Below are 21,858 nucleotides of genomic sequence, written 5' to 3'. Positions count from 1 at the left end.
GCGCAGCGGGAAGTGGGCCCTGCACCGAGGCCTGACATGCAAGGCAATGCGGCTCAGATTGCCCACGCGGAAAAAGTTCCTTACAGGCGGTACAGGCATGGTACCAGGGTTTGGGGGCACCTGTGGGATCTGACATGCTGAAGTGTGGTTGTACTCTAATATAGAGACCACAAAGGGTTATAGCAGCTATGACCAGGAGGGTTAGGAGAGGGTTAACTGTCCTACCAGTGCCTCAGAAGAACGTCAGGAGATGGCCCAGATCAGCAGCAGCAGAGAAGCAGTGAACAGCAGTGAGCAGCAGAGAGCAGCAGAGAGAGCGCCCACAGAAGCCGAGCGATGTACACAGGAGGTTAGAGTCCCCCACCGTGTCCCAGCTTCCTGTCAGGAGTGAGGAAGCGCGGGAAACCTCAGCAGAAAGCGCGGGGAACAAGCTCCGCCCCCTCCAGCGCTTGAAATGTCTCCTGTGAAGGAGAACGTAGCTCCGCCCCCAAAATGACGCGCGCGTAAGCCCCGCCCCCTGCCGGGACCGCTAAGCCCCGCCCCCCGTTCTCGGCGGGAAGGGGGAGAGAGAGAAGAGAAAAATGGAGTCAGCCCCGAATGAGGGGGAGGGGAGAAAGATAGCAGCGTGGGGGGGAACGGCGTGGGGGTGCTGAGGATGCTGCTGTGCTGCATTGTCCTGCAGATGAGCGCTCAGAATGAGCGACCACGGGTGCCCCCCTTACCCAGAGGGGTAGATGCTGCAGATAGGGACGGGGTATGGGCTGGAATAGCCATCTCACCGTCCGACGTCTTCACCCTCAGTCCTTTCCAGCAGGGTCGCCCCTTCAGCCACTGGCACCGCAGTGGCAGGAAGCTGGAAGAGGGGCTTGGCGTGCGGGCGACCCCCTAGCTGGCGGGATGTAGGGGAGCCATTGCTGCCCAGATCCTCCTATTGCTTCTGTGGGGGAGGCAGCAGTGCAGATAAGTTTGCACTGGCGCAGCTCAACCCCGGGAGAGCAGAGAGGTCAATGCGTCTCTGGTATCCCTAGGAAAAAATAAAATAACAAAATTAGTAGAAAAAGTAAAAATAACAAGGAGAAAACAGCCCTGCAGTAGCAGGGAGTGTCTTGCCTCCTTGGACACTAAGCTAAAACTGGTAGCCTCTATCTCCAGGCTGAGGGTATAGCTGATGGAGGAGGGGCTTAACAGTTTTACTTAGTGTCACGCCTCCTAGGGAGCTGAGCTATACCCAAGGTCTGTGTCCCCCAAGGAAAATGGGCGAGAAAGAGAGGATAAAAATGATAGATCACTCAAACGGTAGAATAGAAGCAATGATGGGACATTGTGTATCAACAGCTCTCTCCATATCACAGCTCAAGGTATGTGTCTTTCATGTGCCACTATCTCCCTTTAACTGTTACACCTTCTAACAGAAGATATGGCTGGTGACAGCTGAAGGATGGAACTGAGCATGTGTGTCCACATCAGTGAGATGGACATAAAGATAAGGAAAAGAACACACAGTAGGTGGTGCTATACAGTTATATTTTACTGGATATTCGGATCCAGGGCCTCGTTTGAAAAATATAGAATATTTTTGTGCGACAACCCCATTAAATACCAACTTGAAATTGGATGGAATACTGATGACATACTGAGGCAATATATCAATTTTTTTTTATTTTTTTTAGTAAGTCTTCAAAATGGCCTTTAACCCCTTCCCGACAACCACAATACATGTAAGGAGGATGTTGGGTCTTTAAAGGGAACCTGTCATGTAGATATTTGATTATAATCTAACTAATTATATACAATCATTAACTACTAAAAAGTGCCTTAGATGTATTCACTTACTGGTGCGACAGATGGTTACCTCATAATATACATACAAAGATGCTGCATGCTAATGAGCTGATTTGAGTCCAGCGTGATGTCATTGAGTCCAGCGTTTATTTAATTAACAGCTATAGCCACTCCCCTGCCCACCTGCTGCTGATTCATATGGAAAATAACTGTCAATCAGCAGCAGGTAGGCGGGGAGAGTCAGGAGCTCATAAATATTCATGACTCATCATTATCAGCTGGAGCTTTTCAATACAAGATGTTGGCAGATTGACTGGGTCAATTAAAAAAAGTGACCCAGCATTTTGCTAAGAGAATCAGTCACTTATTTATGTTGCCCTTAGTTAGGACACCATAAAACTGGTGACAGGTTCCCTTTAAAGACGGCACCTGCTCCCAGGGTTAAGGTCTGCGATCAGCGGTAACGACAATAGCGGACATTTAACTACTCAGATGCCATAGTCAAATGTGACCACTGCATCTGAAAGGCAAAAAAACCAGGAAGCATGGTCTTCTCAGGCAGGACTACCTCCGCCTGGCTGAGATCGGGGAAGGTGTTCCATTGCTGTAATAAGTCAAAGCCTGTAGTAGGCTACTAGGCTTATTACTTCTATATTACAAGGTGGCAACACTGAATTTTAATAAATCGATCATTGTATAGCGTAATGGATAAAATCCCATGATTGCATGTTGGGGTACACATGGGGGCCCAAAAAAATGCATAAAAAAAAAGAGATTCAAAATAAGTTTAAAAAAATAAATAAATTTAAATATCTAAAAATTCAAATCACCCCACTTTCCCAAAAATTTAAATGAAAATAAATTAAAAAGATTTACCCGATACTGTACACATCTGATAAAATGTCATACATATAAAAGAGACCATAACATACCTGCATCAAACTCAAACTCAGCCCCATCTGCACTGGTATCACTTTGCAGAGCTCCTCCATTTTCTAAACCATTCAGATCATCCTCATCTTTCCTCAGAGTACTTTGTGGCTTCAGTGGTTGGGCTGGTCTGACCAAACGTACCCCTTTAAATGCTGGTGTCACAACAATAAACTTCATCCACTGCCTAGCAAGAGCAACAAGCCCTTTTTTCAATGTGACGAGAGCAGGAAGGCCATCGCCCTACAAGAAATAAAAGTGAAACCATAAGCAATCTTTCAATTATGGATCACAAGTACCTGCCACTGAGGCTGCTCTTTGACCACCATTTAAGCAGCTAAGTTTATTATTAGGTGGATTCTAGGGTCTGGGATTTAGATTAGGCCATACAGACTAGGTGGTATTGCTGCTCTGTACTATACGCCAGGTTTTTAACCTGCTGAACTCAGAGCCTAGGTGGTGCTGAAAAAGTAAATACCACCCTAATTCCAAAATAAGTGTGTAGTTAAATGTGAATAACTGTAAATAAAAACTAAATGCAATGATTTGTAAATCTCATAGACCCATATTTTATTCACAATAGGACACATATCAGATACTGAAAGTGAGGTATTTTATAATTTCATTAAAAAAATTAACTCATCTAAAAAAAGTTCGGACAGGGGCAACAAAAGGTTGTAAAAGTTAGTGACACTAGGTTTCAGAGAATCTGGAAAAATCCATGTGAACAAGGGACAAGGCCAACGGTCATTATTGGATTATCTAAGGACCCTCGGGCAGCACTGCATTAAAAACGGACATAATTCCGTACTGGAAATCACTGCGTGAGCTCAGGAACACTTTCAGAAATCACTGCCTGTGAACAGAGTTCACTGTGCAATCCACAAATTTAAGTAAAGGGGTTTTACCATCACATACAATGGGGGCATATCGCCAAAGGGACCACCTGCTTCGGGACCACAGGCCTGGGTTCAGACATAATGACACCCCAATGAGGAAAAGAAAAAGGGGGGGGGGGAGGTTAGGCCCTGTAAGAAGGGACAAACAACACTTACCCAGCCTGTGTCCCTCCAAGCCGCAAGCCAGTCTGTCAGCATCCCACCAGGTGCTTTAAATCCCACTCTCCCTCTGCTTCAGCTGCCGGCGTGTGAGGAATCAACAGCCCCCGCCCCCAAAATAACGTCGGCCCCCCAGGGCCGGCCCATCCATCTCTGAACCCACCCCTGCTTGCCAGCACGCCTGCCTGCATCCCCGACCGACCCAACACGCCGGCCGAGGAAAAATAAGTCAAAGGGGAGCCCTACAGGAGTAGGCTGCACAGAAGCCGGGGCCTCAATTAATCATGACCCTTTTGGCCCGCCGAAAATGAAGCGGCGCTCCGAGGAGGAAACTCTGCCCCCTCCTCTCCCAGATGCGTTCAGGAAGAAGCTGCTGGGAAACTCCGCCCCCACCATGGCGGACAGTTTGCGCTGTGCCTGGAAAACGGACGCCCCCAGCACTAGGCCCCAAATGAAGCCGGGGCCTAAATTAGTAAGGGACTAGGCTGCTCCCCTGGCCAGACCCGACCCACTGGAAAACGGACGCCCGCACTAAGTCCTGCCACGCTACACCGCAACAAAGGGGACTTACGGCGTGGGCGGTTGTGCTGACCCAAATGATGGCGGGAGACTGAGGTTTTTACAGGTCCTCTGGTCCTCCTTTTCTTCTGGAGCCCGGGAAGGAGTAGGGGGTTTGGGTGACCACCTGGTCTCCCACCTCTTGGGTGGGAGTGCAGGCAGTTTTAAGGACTGCCTAAAACTCCCTGCTAGAAAAAAACGAAAAAAAAAAACTGCAGACCTGCAACGCAGGGAGGTCTGCCTCCTACAGACACTAAGCTAAAACGGATTTAGCTTAGTCCCTGTAGGAAGGGTATAGCTGAAGAGGGAGGAGCTTACACTGTATGCTTAGTGTCCACCTCCTAGCGGCAACAGCTATACCCATGGTCAAAGCTTGTGTCCCCTAATGAGATGGATGAGAAACCTCTTTAAAGCTGTACCATGCAAAGAAGAAGCCATATGTGCAAAACTCATTTAAAATTGACTGAAGCAAAATAAAAAAACGTTCTATGGTCAGATGACTTCAAATTGGAAATTCTTGGAAACCACAAATGCTGTGTCCTACAGACTCAAGAGGAGAGGGACCATCCGGCTTGTTTTAAGCTCCCAGTTCAAAATCCTGCATCTCTGATTGTATGGAGTTGAATTAGTGCCTATGGAGTGAGCAGCTTACACATCTGGAAAGCACAATCAACTACAGGTTTTAGAACAACATATCCTCCCATCCACACAACGTCACTTTCAGGGAAGGCTTTATACATGTCAAAAAGACAATTTTAAATCCACATACCTGTATCCATCAGCATGGCTCCACAGAAGAAGAGTGCAGGTGCTAAACTGGCCTGCCTGTAGTCCAGACCTTTCACCAACAGAAAACATTTGGCGCATCATGAAAAAACCCGGCAAAAAACCCAAGACTGTTCAGCAGCTAGAGTTCTACACCAGACAGGAATAGGACAACATTCCTCTCCCAAAACTCGAATAGTTGGTCTCCACTTCCCAGACGTTTACAGACTGTTGTTAAAAGATGAGGGGAGGCTACAAATTATAAAACAAATGTACATGTGGACAGCTCTGAGGGTTTGGTCCTACTCGCCTCCAGTGTAGAGTCCAGAAAAGCAAAAAGAGAGGCAGCACTACTAAATTAACTAAATTATATAAATCCAGTAGTCATTTTAATCTATATGAGATATTTCAGCCAAGAAGCCTTTTTCAATTATGCTACACAATGGTAGACATGGCCCTGTCTTAACTTTTTTGAGATCCATTGCTGCCATCAAGTTATTAAATGAGTAATGAAATGGTAAAAAGTCTCTCTTCCAACATATGATATGTGTTCTATGATCTATTGTGACTAATATATGGATCTATGAGATTTGCGAATCATTGCATTCAGTTTTTATTTACTTTTTACACAGCTTTTTTAGGAATTCGGGTTGTAAATAGGGATGATGCTGGGTGGGGGGACAACTGTATGCTCAGAAAGCTGGAAAAGCTGAGTTCTGATGAGAACAATCTTCAGCAATGCTTGCACTTGTATGTGGTGACCTTTACAGAGTGAGCCCTCCTATGCTATCACTTGAAGATATTGTGATATTTGTGAAATATTAAGAAAAGGGCTTACACTGCTGAGGAAAGCATTGCTTCTGTTGGACCATGTGCTGCTGGAGAAGCATCCCGTTTATTTTACTCAAAAGGGTTCTCCAAGATTTTAATACTGATAACCCATCCTCTGAATAGGTCATCAGTATCTGAATGGTGGGGATTTGAGAAGGCAGCGGCGCTCCAGTAAGTGCTGCGGCCTACTCAGTGCTCACCAAGCACAGTGTTGTCAATTGTATAGCAGCTGTGCTTGGTATCACGGTCAGCCCCGATTCACTTCAATGGGACTGAGATGCTCCTAGGCCATGTGATGAGCATGTTGTCAATCAGCCTAGGCAAAGCAGCGAGAAGGCTGCAACACTATTGGGAATACAGATGCCTTCTTAACAGCTGATCGAGGGGGGTCTCAAGCCTCATACTCCCAATGATCAGATACTGATGATGTATCCAGAGGAGATCAGTTGTATAATTGTCTAAACTATCAGGATTAAAATTAGTAATCTAACAGCTATTCAAAAAAAAGATAATTATCAAAAACTTACCAAAGTGGCATCTTCAATGATGGAGTAATTTGCTTGATGTAAGTAGTGATGAAGCAGGTTACAAAGTAGGCAAGATGGATTTTCTTGAAGGAAACGTGATTGTTTCGTGAGTTTGTTGTACTTGCTTCTCAGGGGAAAATGAATACTTTTATTCTGTAAGAAAAATTCGATAAGCAATAAAAATCAATGTTAGAAAGAAAAGCGGTTACTAAGATGTGCCATGCAAGCATTTCTATGAAAAATATCTAATAAAATCAGCCTTAGTGTCTATGAAAGAGTGTGTCCGACACGGAAATTGATGGGACTGATGTGAATGGTGACAATCTCTATGAAATATAGATTGGCACTATGTGAGCAACAAGAAATGAAAGAAATGACAGAAAAAATATATATAATTTGTTACAGATGTACTGTATTCAATAGAGTTGTTTCGGGTATCGAAATTTCAATACCCAATCGATACTTTTAGCACGGTATCGATTTGCCTTTTACTGTACAGCTCAGTATCAGAGAACATGGATCGCGCTGCTCTCAGCGTGGCCATGTTCCCTCAGCAGCACGGGGAGAAGGAAGCAGTCTCTCCCTCCCCCTGTGCTGCACCTGAGGGGTTAACTGCCACTGATTGCAGCTACTTGTCAGAGGTCGGGTGCCGGCAATGTGTTTCTGCCTCCTGTATTTGTAATGTATTAAACGTTCGTGATCATTGGTGGAGCAGTGCACACAGGGGGGAGGGAGAGACTGCTTCCTTCTCCCCGTGCTGCTGAGGGATTTAAAATCATTGGTGGCAGTGGCCACAGGGTCTCCTCACCTCCTCCTCATTGGTGGCAGTGGCAGCTTCTGATCAGAGCCCCAGCAGTGTAATTCTGGGGCTCTGATCGATTACCATGGCAGCCAGGATGCTACTGAAGCCCTGGCTGCCATGGTAATCTCCCTGCTGCTGTGTGTACTATGCACAGGGCAGCAGGGAGAGTGTGAAGTCCTATTCACCACACTAATAGAGCTCTATTAGGGTGAATAGGACAAGGGATTAAAAGATCCCAGGTTCTAGCCCCTAAGGGGGGAAATAATTATTAAACAGTAAGGAAAAAACAAACAAAAAAAACCACTAAAATATTATGTATTTAAAAAATATCCTATGCGGTGAGCGCCGTGAAAGTAAAACTGCACGATTCGACATTTTTTTTTTTACTCACCTTGTCCCCCCAAAAAATAGTATAGGACTGTTTGATTATGGGCCAGATGTTTCATAAAATGCGGAATGCACGCTACCACGTTTTATTTTTTCTGCGTGGTATCGAGTATCGCAATACTTTTTTATGTTATGGAAACCGAATCAAAATTTTGGTATCGAAACAACCCTAGTATTCAACAACTATTTTCATGAACTGACAAACTACAAAACCCTGTGCTTCAAGAGTTTCCAGTTACTGAAGTGTAGGTTTCCTTAGCGGGTACCCTTTTTCAATAAATATAAAATGGGTTGTCCAGGTGTTTAAAAATGATAACATTTCCTCCGGGTGGGTCATCAATATCAAATTGATGGGGGTCTGCCTCCCAGCACCCCTGCCAACCAGCTGTATGAAGAGGCCGTAGGTCTATGGTGAGCACCGCGGCCTCTTCCTAGTCATCTAACGTCATATTTATTAGTTACATGGCCTAGGCACAGCTCAGTCCCAAATGAATAGGCCTGAGCTGCTACATCAAGCACAGCCACAATCCACAGGAGGATACTTCAACTGCTATTTAAGAAAACTTTTTTTTTTAACCATTTAATAGTCCCACAAGGGGTCGATAATAGGTGATCTTTTGATCACTTCTAAAATACATTGCACTGTTCTTGCAATACAATGTATTTAACTGTCAGTCCTATACTGACATCCACCAGCAGGCTGTGCCGCTAGAACACGCTGGAGGCAGGTCTGGGCTTTAATTATGCCACGGCCTGCATGCACAGACTTCAGTACACCGCAATTTCATTCATGGGGTGCTGATGGGAGACAGAGACAGAAGCTTTTGCCCACGACAGCTAAGGGGTTAGACGGCCAGGATCGGCGCTTTTGCCAGTCTGGGCTGTTAGACTGCGCTCTCTGCTGCACAGGAGAACTGTGCAATGCTTACACTGGGCCTCCATATAAAAAAGGGCGTGGCCCAGCCTAAGGCCCCTTAGTGACTGTGGTAAAAAAGTGTATCGATGGTTACTAAGGAGTTAATAGAATTGCTGAGTAGCATGACATGATTTATAGTAACATGTTTAAACGTAAGTTTACTCCCATCAGTACACATAAGGGGCATCAACATCGCGCAGGATGCTGAGTGGAAACTCAGCGCTTTTAAAATGAATCTGTGCAACTGTATAACAAGCTGGTTATGAAAACATGAATAAAGGAAATACGGGAATTTGTGCACCTCATGGATCATGTGAAATGATTTCACAAGCTTGGATATATTCGAAGTCTTGATGCTAAGGCTACTTTCACACTAGTGTTTTGGCTTTCCGTTTGTGAGATCCGTTTAGGGCTCACACAAGCGGTCCAAAACGGATCAGTCTTGCCCTAATGCATTCTGAATGGAAAAGGATCCGTTCAGAATGCCTCAGTTTGCCTCCAAACGCTGCCCGCCTGACGAAACTGAGCCAAACGGATCCGTCCTGGCACACAATGTAAGTCAATGGGGACGGATCCGTTTTCTCTGACACAATCTGGCAAAATAGAAAACGGATCCATCCCCTATTGACTTTCAATGGTGTTCAAGACTGATCCGTCATAGCTATAGAAGACATAGCACAACCGGATCCGTTCATGACGGATGCATGCGGTTGTATTATTGTAACGGATCCATGACGGATCCGCTAAAAAATGCTAGTGTGAAAGTAGCCTAACCTGCATATCACTTTGATCATAATTTGTGGTGTGAAGCATTTGGGGCTCTGCAACAGGTAGTGATTTAAGTACTCCAGTGTTTAATTGCCTATGCTGAGGATAGTGTTATAAATAATGTCACCCACACTCCAAAGTGGAGGGCTTGTGAAGCTAGACAGTTCCAGTAGAAAATATCACCGCACTCAATACAGGCAACAATAAGCTTGCTTTTAGGGCTCCGATCCGCAAAAATGGATACCAACTGTGTGTTCCGCATTTTGCGGAATGGAACATCCTGCCCTCTACAGAACTGTCCTTCCTTGTCTGTAAAATGGGCAAGAATAGGATTTTTATGAGGGGCAGCAGAACGGACATACAGATCAGTTGCGGATCCAAAAGATGGCCGTGTGCATGACCCCTTATTGCACAAAATCCAGTGTGGGTCAGAATGTATCATATATTCATAGCATGCAGCTACTCATGAAAAAAGGAGGTTTGGGTCATTTATTGGCCTTCCTCAGCATGCCTCCATACCCTCCAGCTTTCAGCTACAGTCTCATGTTGCTGAGGAAGATCAATAAATGACAGAAACATCCGTTTTCATTAGTGGCTGAATACTAGGAATATATGAAACATTCTGGACTACACACTGGATTTTGTACAATAAAGGCAAGTATATTGATGCACGTATTGAGTGCTATACTAAGGACAGATCATCAATATTAACCGCATTAAAAATTTATTTTTCCTGCACTGCTTTATTATATGTGAAGAAGCCATTACAATAATCACTCCACTCACCTCAAGGGCTTCGGTCATGATACAACCCATGACAGCGCAGACTCTCAAAGTTCCTTCAGTTTCCAGCTTGTTCAGTGAAGATTTTAACTGGTCAATAGGGACCAACCATGCTCCAACAGCTGGGGTTGCAGTGCTAAGCAGGTTTAGTTGTCTAGAAAATAAAAAATAAAATCACAGTTCTGATCAAAACCATTTCAAAGTAAAGCCAAGGCAGTTATTGGAGTGTGTTCCCTTAAAGGGGTTGTCCGGGTTATGAAAAAAAATGTATAGCAATGTTAATCTGATGGGCAGCAATATATAACTGAGCTAAGCAAGTTTGAGGTAAAAAATATTATATTTCCTAATTTCCCTGGTTCTCTTCTGGCTGTTTGTTTACCTGCAATAACAACAATCTCTGCCCCTCCCCCGGCTCTGCAAAGGGAGTGAATATAAGTGCTGCCCTGAGTGACATGTCTGCCTGCTGGGATATTAAGCAGCATGTTGTATGTGTAGGACTACAGGATCTTCCTCCTACCTGTTCTTGTTCTAGTCTGTCAGCTCCTGTGCCCAGCATTTGTCTCCTCGCTGCCTCAGAATGCCACGCCGTCAAAGATAGCAACTCTAAACGCTGGTGGAAGACAGGACCCTGAGAGAGAAGATGGACTCTGAGAGGAAGATGCCACGGTGTGTCTTCTAGAAGGTGCATGATGTCGGTGTACCACGTGCGACGGGGACAATCCGGAGCGCTGATGCCCTCCATCCTGATCCTGCGTAGGACTTGGGGCAGGAGAGGTAGAGGAGGGAATACGTACAATAGAGAGAACCCGTCCCATGGTGCCACCAGTGCGTCTATGGCGCACGCCTGGGGATCTCTTGTTCGAGAGAAGAAGGCGGGGAGTTTGTGGATGATTCTGGATGCCATCAAGTCCTCCTCCGGTTGGCCCCAACAGAGACAGATAGAGTCAAACACCTCCGGGTGCAGAGACCACTCTCCCGGGTCCACAGTCGTCCTACTGAGGGAATGTGCCGTTCAACTCTGCACTCCCAGAACGTAGACCGCCGATAGGGCTGGTACATGTGTCTCTGCCCACTGCCGGATTTTGGCCGACTCCTCCATCATTGCTTGACTGCGGGTTCCCCCTTGGTAATTGATATAAGCCACTAGCGTGGCGTTGTCTGACTGGATCCGGATCGGCCGGCCCCAATGGAGAAGGGTTAGACAAATGGCCCGGAGTTGACAGGTACCTGCGTCGGAGGAGATGCCAAGGAAGTGATCCGCCTGGTGAGACTTCTGGAAGTTCACCAGCCAGCCAAAGCATGCCAGGGTATCCAGAGTGATATGTAGGCTGTCCTCATTCTGACCGAAGGTCGCTGCTTTGACCAGGATGTCGTCCAGATAGGGAACCCGGGTGATGCCCTTGGTACGAAGAAGGGCAAGGAGAGGAGCAAGCACTTTCGTGAAGACTGATGGCGCTATTGCCAATCCAAAGGAACGCGTGACGAATCTGTAGTGACGGGGCTCCAATGCAAAGAGTAGGAAGCGCTGATGGGGGACGTGAAGGCACGCGCCCTGAATGTCAATCTAAGAAAGGAATTCGCCCCGCTCCAGTGAAGCAACGACGGAGCGAAGGGACGCCATTCTGAAGTGTTGAATCCGGAGGAACCGGTTCAGCAACTTGAGGTCCATAGGCTTTTCCTTCTATCACTAGAATTAGCAATCTCTTTAGAGCTAAAAACCTCCAGCAATCCAGAGAATGAAGATATAGCAGCGCCGGTGTAACGCTGCATCTCCTGTAAGATTGATGCTAAGCTTTCCCTGATAAAACTTTCAAATCTACCCCATCATATGTCCAATTCTCTTCCTATATTGCCCCTAGTAACTGGATTGTGTCTGCAATTGTTTTTCATCAGACACAGCCACAAACATCCTATCACATCCAAAGCCGACTGTCTGTCAGCCTCTGAGCCTATCAGGGTAAACCCTACACCCCCTCCCTCCCAGGGTCAAGTGTTGGCCCCACCAATTTTCAGTGTAAAATGGTGCTGGCAACATTTTTGCGCGATTCATCCAAAGAGAATCGCCAGTTTGGCAGGCAAATTTTTGTGAAATTCCTAACAAATCTGATTAGTTTAGAATCAACTTGCTCATCTTTAATGCATATAGCGGACAAGAAATGCCTATGAATTAAAGAAGTATTACCTATCTGTTGTGCTGTCATATTCATCAGTGCCATAGACTCTGAATAGAAAGGTAAGGCTTATGTTCGACTACTGCTACATTTAAACTACTAGCTGTAGTCCAGCAACTGGAGAAACTGGGGTCCTCTGTTGTAGCAATCAACGGGGGTCCAAAAGATCAGATCCCCATCCAGTGTATAGGTGATCATTTTTTAAATTCTTTTTTGGGGGGGAAATCCCCTTAAACTATTAATCTCCCTCAAGTAACAAGCAGGTAAGCAGCTACAAATCATTTAAAGGGGTTGTCTCATCTGGACCTTTGTTGCATAACCTTATGGTAGTGAATGGAATGGTTGCCGCTGTCATATGGCCACTTCCTAACTCACTGCAGTGCCTGACTGAGCAGGGTCTGATTATATTACGTAATATTATTCAACGCAATATTTTACTACGCATCACTATTTAACGGGGCCTGCTCCACGTATTGGGGCTCCGTTTTTGAATATCATTATATATCCACCCCTTATTACCCCCTGATGATCCCACTGTCTGGGTGAAACGCGTCGGGGTTTGGTTTATTATCTGTAACTATCGTGTCAGTATGCGTTTGTCTGTCCGCGTGTGAATTTTAATATACTTGGTGTACCCTGTACCTCCTGGGAAATTGTCATGAGGGCTGTATACAGTGGGCACCTTTTTCCATCTTTTTGTGCATTTGTTAGTTATCCATTGGTGGGCCACTCTGATACTAGTTATTCGCCACCTGTCACCATTCCAGGGTTAGACAGGAGGTGAGGCTAGGCTCGAGGACAGGGATTCCCCACCACTAGGGGACGTCCCTGGGCAGAGGTATAGAGCAGGGCAGTAGTTTTAGGGACACCTTCCCCCACCCCTTACTTAGCTCACCCAGCCGATTGTGGGCCCACCTTTCTCATTAAATTTTAGTTATCCTTTTGTATAATAGGGTATTATTGCTGGACTAGTTGTATTAAACTATTAATCTCCCTCAAGTAACAAGCAGGTAAGCAGCTACAAATCATTTGAAGGGGTTGTCTCATCTGGACCTTTGTTGCATAACCTTATGGTAGTGAATGGAATGGTTGCCGCTGTCATGTGGCCACTTCCTAACTCACTGCAGTGCCTGACGGAGCAGGCCCCTGTAGGAGCAGGGCCCAGATGAGAGACCCGCACCTATCAGACATTAATGGCATATTCTGTGGATAAGTCCAGATTAGAATACCCTTCTAACTCTACATCTGTGTGTGGGGAAACTGAATTTTGAGATTTGTGTCAGAAAGAAAACGCTAAAGGGATGTCACTAAATAATTCCCATCAACTAGTAGTAAGGACATTTTACGTTTAGATTAGTTTTGGCAGCATTGGTGCACTAACCTGGAAAAAGTAAGAGCTGGAGACCGTACATTTGTCGGAGCTGCAAAGCTGAACCAAATCTCCTTAATAGTTAGCTTCATGCTGCTTGAGTCCGGAGGAGGAGGCATCAGGGGAAGATCTTTTTTTAAGTCATCTGATTCAACACCTTCATCCTTCAAGGTAAAAGACAAAAATATGTAATGACTTGTATTGCATATTTAATGATTGCAGAAATAGTGTAAGGGAGGGCAAACCAAAAATTGATTAGAAAATGCAAGTGAAGTGATACAATAGACAAAGCTAGCAATCAGGGCAGGAATATTCAGGAAGGTTACACAACCATTACATGGCTTTCTTTAGGCCTCTGTAGCGGAGCTGGTTATTCCATACAAAGTGGGTACTGTGACAGCATTATAAAGGGGATACAGAAGGAGCACCGTCCAGAAAAGTAAAGTAAGAACCTGCTGTACTACTAAACTAATAATCAACAGCAGGGGCGTACACAGCTCACATAGGACCTCATAGTAACACCAAGTATGGGCTCCCTGCCCATCCAGTTTCCCAGTATGTGCGTCAAACATTCCCAGGAAACATGGAGTAAATAGTGACTCCCCAGATTTTTGCCAAATTTACAATTTTGGAAGACATTTTTAATAAAAAATAAATAAAAAATTGTAACACAAATAAAAAGCCACGCTCTGCCTCGCCTGCTTAAAGCAGAACAAGTGCTTGATAAATATGGCGCTCAGTCTGAACAACACACATGCAGCTAGGCAAAATAATTGGTGAACTCCTCCACTCTGTTCTAGGTCTCCTGTCTCCCTTCAGTACATGATAACCCGGACTGTGGGCAGCCACCACTAGGGGGAGATCAGTCCATAGGAATTTATATAGCTGCCACTAATCTCAATTGAAGCTGCAAAGAATATCTTTGCCCTGAGTTCCCTCTAGTGGTGGCTGCCGGAAAATGCTTTGAAAATGATTTATTCTGGGAACAGAAGGAGTTCATTGTTGCCCCCCCCTCCCTCCTGGGCCCATAGCACTGCGTGGCTTGCCTTGACAGTACACACATCACTGATCAACAACATGCACAATTAAGACACAATTCTAAGTTTAGAGGTATGGCAGGGATGAATTGTGTCAGTGGAAGTAGCTACATGCAGCAATCACCTCCATAGTATGGCTACTGCCATCACCCATCCCCATACAGATTCATTGTCTCTGGGCAGCAGACTGCTTAACCCCTTCCCAACCGTCCCACATACATTTACGTTAGTCAGCGGATGCCTGTTTAAAACAGCTGGCACCCGGGACTAATGTATGCGATTAATGATAACGTTGATCACATACATTTAACCCCTCAGGTGCCATGGTCAAATGTGACAATGGCATCTGAGAGGTTAAAGACTGGGAGCAAATTCTAGATGCCAGCAGCCACCACTAGAGGGAGCCTAATAGCTAACTGCAAACTAAATAATAAGTCAATATGCAGCAAACTCCTTCTTGGCACTGGAAGGAGGCCTGCAAGAATTTCATAGGATTGTACTTTAACATAAATAATTGATGCCATATAAAATTTCTAGAAATAACTGCTATAAATGACAGCAATTTAAACTGTTATAAAGGTTAGAATTTTAAGGCCATCTCTCATTTAATCAACATTTACTTACTTGTTCATCCGACACAGAATTTCCATTGATATCAGAGGATGGGCTCATGCCATCACATGGAATATTATCATCAGACACATCAGTGCTATACCCACTTCCAGTAGGTGAATCAGAAGAATCATTAGACTTAAGGTTTCCACTGCGGTCATTAGTGCTAGATTTCCCCATTACACCAAAGGAATTGTATAAGAGGGCCCCAGATTGTCGCCCGCCTGAAAAAAAATAAAAATAAATAACATTGATGGAATTCATTCCAAATAGAAAAAGGGCCTCAACTCCAAGTAGAAAGACATCTGCCAAAGCTGGAAACTAAATAGTGGATGGAGCTCGAATTAGAAGGACTCCGTCCATTGTGTAGCAGAAGTGACTGTACAGTTTCCAGTGCCGGCAGCTGTCATAAACAGCCGATTGGTGGGACTTCCACCAATTTAATATTAATGACCTATCAGAAAATAGATTATTAATGTCAAAAAGCTGGAACAACACTTTAAAGGGACGATGAACATGGTGTTTGACCTGCAGGCAGTATGTTATAGAGCAGGAGGAGCTGAACAGACTGATATATCGTTTTATGGGAATAGATTTAGTAAAACGTGTAATTTATTCTTTTATATCTGTGCTCATTCTGGCCTTTGAGTTTAAGGAGGCGGTCCTGTGATTGACAGCTATCTCTATATGCACAGTCATAGAGGGAAGGCTGTCAATCACTGACCGGACCGTCTCCTTGACTTCATTGAGATTTGAAAATACTTTGAGATATCATACTGATATCAAATGTTTTGATAGGTTGGGGCTCTGAGTGGCTCTAGAACAAGGGGAGAGAAGCGCTCACATACATAGCACACTCTTTCTTTTCAGGAGATGGGATCAAGAGAAAGTCTAGGAGCCCGTCTCCATTCTGGCTCCTGCAGTGAGGAAAAAGAGTGTACTGGAGATGATGACAGCGGCAGCAGGAAGAGACAGAGCCATTGAGACTGTCACAAAGTAACAAGTGTCCACGTGACAAGAGCTTGCACTAACCAATGACCACTTTCTACTGTAGTAAGGAAAGTGCTCGGTGGTTACTGAACTGCCCCAGTAAGGCTCTATTCACACGTCCGCAATTTCGTTCCGCAAAATAATTGCGGACCCATTCATTTCTATGGGGCAGCACGATGTGCTGCCCGGATACGGAATTGTGGACCCGCACTTCCGGGTCCGCAATTCCATTCCCGAAAAAAATAGAACATGTCCTATTCTTGTCTGCAATTGCGGACAAGAATAGGCATATTCTATAAGTGCCGGCAATGTGTGGTCCGCAAAATGCAAAACGCACATTGCCTCTGTTCGTGTTTTGCGGATCCACAAAACATGTTAAGGACGTCTGAATGGAGCCTAATACAGATATAGCCTGTCACTCTGTGAGAGGAGCCTGTACTATCTAATGCACTTCACAGCAGAGGCCGGTCCCAGAGGTAATCATCTAGAAACACAGCCAATCACACAAACAGACAGATAGTGTGGGTGTCTCAACTAGCGACCCACGGGTTGTGTGGCCCTGGTGTACTGTGTTTTGATGACTGGCCATCTTTAATCTGCCTTCTAACTGCTTGACTTTGCCCACAATACTGTAAGTATCTGTTTTCACTGCACAACAATAACTGAACAATCACCTTTAACGACCAAGTTTTCAATTCCACACTCAAACATTATCCATCCCCATTTTTCTTGACTTGGACCAATGCGGGTTACATCGGTAGTCGGAGGCTGTTCAGTTTCATCCACAAATGTAAAATCATCTAATTCTTCCAGCGTGAAAAGAACCTTTGATTTTTCAAAGGGAATAGTGGTGATTGCGCAGGTTCCTACATCTGATCAATGGGTGAGAAAAATATAATCACACAGCAGTTATCTACAAGGCAGCAGACACTATGACATTTGGCTAACTGTACAAAAATTGTAGTCCCTCACACTGCAAATGGGAGACAGCTAAGTTTCATATTCATTAGAGAACCCCCCCTAGGCAGATAGCATTATAGTCTAAACTCCTAAAAGTCTGCAGATGGCAAAGTCCATATGTTCTCAGGAGATTATACTACAGTGAGAAGACATTAGCTTCCCTGCACGACATTCACGTACAACTTAAAGTAGACGCAAAGCCCAATTCATACTGTATCATACTGTTAAGTGACCCAACAAATGTCTCACCAGATGTATCCAGGCCTCTGAGCTGACAATGTACTCGATGAACATTTAACTTGGCGGCTATTTCTTTCCCTTTCTCTGCTCCGGCATTCGACCTCAATGACCCAGATGACTGTGGCTGCATTTTTGTAGCATTGGCATATTTCTCCAAGTTTACGGGTGGACGGCCGGTCTCTGGATTGTTTGCTGTTTCTTCTACTACACCTCTTTAATGAATCAATAAGGATAAAACAGATTCCACATTTCAATAATGGAACAGATGGTAGGATACTTACAACATAAGAGAAGCCATGACATTATGATCAGTGCGGGGTCTGAAGTCAATCCAAATAATGAATCCTGATCAGTTCAACATTTCTCCTGCACACATTCAAGTCAATGAGGCAGTTTTGCAGGGAAATGCAATACGTTAGCTAAAGGGATTGGCCAGTTAATATAAAATCTTGACTAAAGTGTGGAAAAATTGGATACATCCGATGAATATAATATCATTAGCACCGCTGATCATATCTATAGACGGCCGTAGCTGGAAGGTCAGAGATGCAACCTGTCCATTGGTATACTCAACCAAAGTCCATGGAAACACAGTGCACATGCTATAGTTTCCAGAACGCTTGGTAGAAAGCTTGGATGTCAGCATGCACAGGTTGTAGATGCAAGAGCAAGTGAAAGTGAAAATGTATTACTAAAGGTCCAGGGATCTACGTAGTGCAAGTGCAGTGTTTATCCATGGAGTTTGCCCAAGATTAATGATGGATCACCTCAATGCCCCTCCAGCTGCAGTGCAGTCAAAAAAGACTAGGCTGTATGCACTTACACTGTGAAAAAACAGTGTAAGGCCGAATGCACACGGCTGTTTTTCACTTCCGTGAGCTGTCCGTGGTCCTGCTGAGAGCAGGAGCGCACAGCGTCATTGGTTGCTATGACGCCGTGCGCTTCCTGCTGCTGCAGCAATACACTGGTATGATCTACAGGTCCTTCTAAAAAAATTAGCATATTGTGATAAAGTTCATTATTTTCTGTAATGTACTGATAAACATTAGACTTTCATATATTTTAGATTCATTACACACCAACTGAAGTAGTTCAAGCCTTTTATTGTTTTAATATTGATGATTTTGGCATACAGCTCATGAAAACCCAAATTTCCATATTTCATCCGACCAATAAAAGAAAAGTGTTTTTAATACAAAAAAAGTCAACCTTCAAATAATTATGTTCAGTTATGCACTCAATACTTGGTCGGGAATCCTTTTGCGGAAATGACTGCTTCAATGCGGCGTGGCATGGAGGCAATCAGCCTGTGGCACTGCTGAGGTGTTATGGAGGCCCAGGATGCTTCCATAGCGGCCTTAAGCTCATCCAGAGTGTTGGGTCTTGCGTCTCTCAACTTTCTCTTCCCAATATCCCACAGATTCTCTTTGGGGTTCAGGTCAGGAGAGTTGGCAGGCCAATTGAGCCCAGTAATACCATGGTCAGTAAACCATTTACCAGTGCTTTTGGCACTGTGAGCAGGTGCCAGGTCGTGCTGAAAAATGAAATCTTCATCTCCATAAAGCTTTTCAGCAGATGGAAGCATGAAGTGCTCCAAAATCTCCTGATAGCTAGCTGCATTGACCCTGCCCTTGATAAAACACAGTGGACCAACACCAGCAGCTGACATGGCACCCCAGACCATCACTGACTGTGGGTACTTGACACTGGACTTCAGGCATTTTGGCATTTCCCTCTCCCCAGTCTTCCTCCAGACTCTGGCACCTTGATTTCCGAATGACATGCAACAGTCCAGTGCTGCTTCTCTGTAGCCCAGGTCAGGCGCTTCTGCCGCTGTTTCTGGTTCAAAAGTGGCTTGACCTGGGGAATGCGGCACCTGTAGCCCATTTCCTGCACACGCCTGTACACGGTGGCTCTGGATGTTTCTACTCCAGACTCAGTCCACTGCTTCTGCAGGTCCCCCAAGGTCTGGAATCGGTCCTTCTCCACAATCTTCCTCAGGGTCCGGTCACCTCTTCTCGTTGTGCAGCGTTTTCTGCCACACTTTTTCCTTCCCACAGACTTCCCACTGAGGTGCCTTGATACAGCACTCTGGGAACAGCCTATTCGTTCAGAAATTTCTTTCTGTGTCTTACCCTCTTGCTTGAGGGTGTCAATGATGGCCTTCTGGACAGCAGTCAGGTCAGCAGTCTTACCCATGATTGCAGTTTTGAGTAATGAACCAGGCTGGGAGTTTTTAAAAGCCTCAGGAATCTTTTGCAGGTGTTTAGAGTTAATTAGTTGATTCAGATGATTAGGTTAATAGCTCGTTTAGAGAACCTTTTCATGATATGCTAATTTTTTTAGATAGGAATTTTGGGTTTTCATGAGCTGTATGCCAAAATCATCAATATTAAAACAATAAAAGGCTTGAACTACTTCAGTTGGTGTGTAATGAATCTAAAATATATGAAAGTCTAATGTTTATCAGTACATTACAGAAAATAATGAACTTTATCACAATATGCAATTTTTTTTAGAAGGACCTGTATACCAGTGTATTACTGTACTGTGGCGGCAGCAGGGAGCGCAAGGCGTCATAGCAACCAATGACGCTGTGCGCTCCTGCTCTCAGCCTGTGAAACACGGCCGTGTGCATTCGGCCTAAAACTGCCAATGGCAATATATTACTAAATTGAATTCTCACCCATAGGCAAGATCATATAGATTATAATATAACCTCTCCAGATTATATATAACCTGTCTATCTTCTTCCTCTATTAAACATGCTGTCATAACCCCATTATTAAAATAAACCTCACTAATGCTCAGTCTCTACTTTCCCCTTCATCTCTAAACTTCTGGAATGCCTGGTCTACTCTCACCTCATCCCTTATACCTCTGTTAATTCTCTCCTTGACCACCTAGTCCGGTTTCTGCCATCTACAATAGAAACAACCCTAACCCTTACCAACTATCAGCAGACTTGGTTTTCATTACCACCACCTCTATGCTGATGACACCCAACTTTGTGCCTCCATCCCTGACATCACCTCTACACTACTACAAAACACAGGTGATTGTCTGTCTGCTGTCTTTAACATCATGTGCTTTCTCTATATGAAACTCAAACTTTCCAAAGCTGCAAAACTAAGCCTACCTAAGCCTGAAATGTCACTGTGTCTGGTACTACAATAACTCCTAGGCAGTTTACCCGCTGTCTTAGGCCTCTTTCACACGGGAGTCATGTTTTTGACCCGGATAAGATGCGGGTGCGTCACGGGAAAATGCACGATTTTTCTGCACGAGTGCAAAACATTGTAATGTGTTTTGCACGCGCGTGACAAAAATCGGCATGTTTGGGTTAGGTGTTGTGCAGATTGTATTAGTTTACCTTATAACATGGTTATAAGGGAAAATAATAGCATTCTTAATACAGAATGCATAGTACAATAGCGCTGGAGGGGTTAAAAAAAAAATATATAAAAAAAAATGTAACTCATCTTAATCCACTTGTTCGCGCAGCCCGGCTTCTCTTCTGTCTTCTTCTTTGAGGAATAGGACCTTTGATGACGTCACTGCGCTCATCACATGATCTTTTATGATGGATTATGTGACGGACCATGTGATGAGCACAGTGACGTCACAGTGACGTCCTTTTCCTGTGCACAGCAAAGATGAAGATAGAAGAGAAGCCGCGCTGCGCGAACAAGTGGATTAAGGCGAGTTAATTATTTTTTTAACCTCTCTAGCCCTATTGTACTATGCATTCTGTATTAAGAATGCTATTATTTTCCCTTATAACCATGTTATAAGGGAAAATAATAATGATCGGGTCTCCATCCCGATCGTCTCCTAGCAACAGTGCGTGAAAATCGCACCGCATCCGCACTTACTTGCGGATGCTTGCGATTTTCGCGAAGCCCCATTCACTTCTATGGGGCCTGCATTGCGTGACAAACGCACAAAATAGAGCATGCTGCGATTTTCACGCAATGCACAAGGTGCGTAAAAATCACCGCTCATGTGCACAGCCCCATAGAAATGAATGGGTCCAGATTCAGTGCGGGTGCAATGCGTTCACCTCACACATTGCACCCGCGCGGAAAACTCGCCCGTGTGAAAGGGGCCTTAGGGTTATGTTTGACGGTGATCTTTCCTTCACCCCCATCAATCGCTTACTCACTCATGGCACCTGTACCTGAAAAACATCTCTAGAATCTGCCTTCTTGTTATGGTGGAAACAACCAAGACTCTCCTTTTGGTTGTGATCCATTCTCATCTTCATTACTGTAACTCATTACTAATTAATCTTTTCATCACTAAAGTTTCCCTTCTTCAATATATTCTGAATGCGGCAGCCAAGGTCATCTATCTGTCCAGCCAATGCCTC

The 21,858-nt window shown here is 44.7% G+C and overlaps 1 protein-coding gene across 11 annotated transcripts in view; it reads right to left on the bottom strand.

The window, feature by feature from the left end:
- The window catches only part of KIAA1109 (KIAA1109 ortholog), a 294,629-nt gene that overhangs the window by 127,074 nt on the left and 145,697 nt on the right, over positions 1 to 21,858 (bottom strand). For all 11 annotated transcript variants that reach the window (XM_044302174.1, XM_044302098.1, XM_044302121.1 and 8 more), the window contains exons 34-40: positions 17,496 to 17,698; positions 16,961 to 17,158; positions 15,309 to 15,520; positions 13,660 to 13,811; positions 10,111 to 10,261; positions 6,452 to 6,604; positions 2,715 to 2,955 (exon numbers count right to left, since the gene is read on the bottom strand). In XM_044302174.1, the coding sequence (XP_044158109.1) occupies positions 2,715 to 2,955; positions 6,452 to 6,604; positions 10,111 to 10,261; positions 13,660 to 13,811; positions 15,309 to 15,520; positions 16,961 to 17,158; positions 17,496 to 17,698 (1,310 nt within the window). The remainder of the gene's footprint in view (positions 1 to 2,714; positions 2,956 to 6,451; positions 6,605 to 10,110; positions 10,262 to 13,659; positions 13,812 to 15,308; positions 15,521 to 16,960; positions 17,159 to 17,495; positions 17,699 to 21,858) is intronic.

The sequence above is a fragment of the Bufo gargarizans genome, chromosome 1, assembly GCF_014858855.1.
Source record: "Bufo gargarizans isolate SCDJY-AF-19 chromosome 1, ASM1485885v1, whole genome shotgun sequence".
Classification (NCBI taxonomy): Eukaryota; Metazoa; Chordata; class Amphibia; order Anura; family Bufonidae; genus Bufo; species Bufo gargarizans.
The sequence above is the reverse complement of the archived record's forward strand: the minus strand, read 5'-3'. Positions and strand labels throughout refer to the sequence as shown.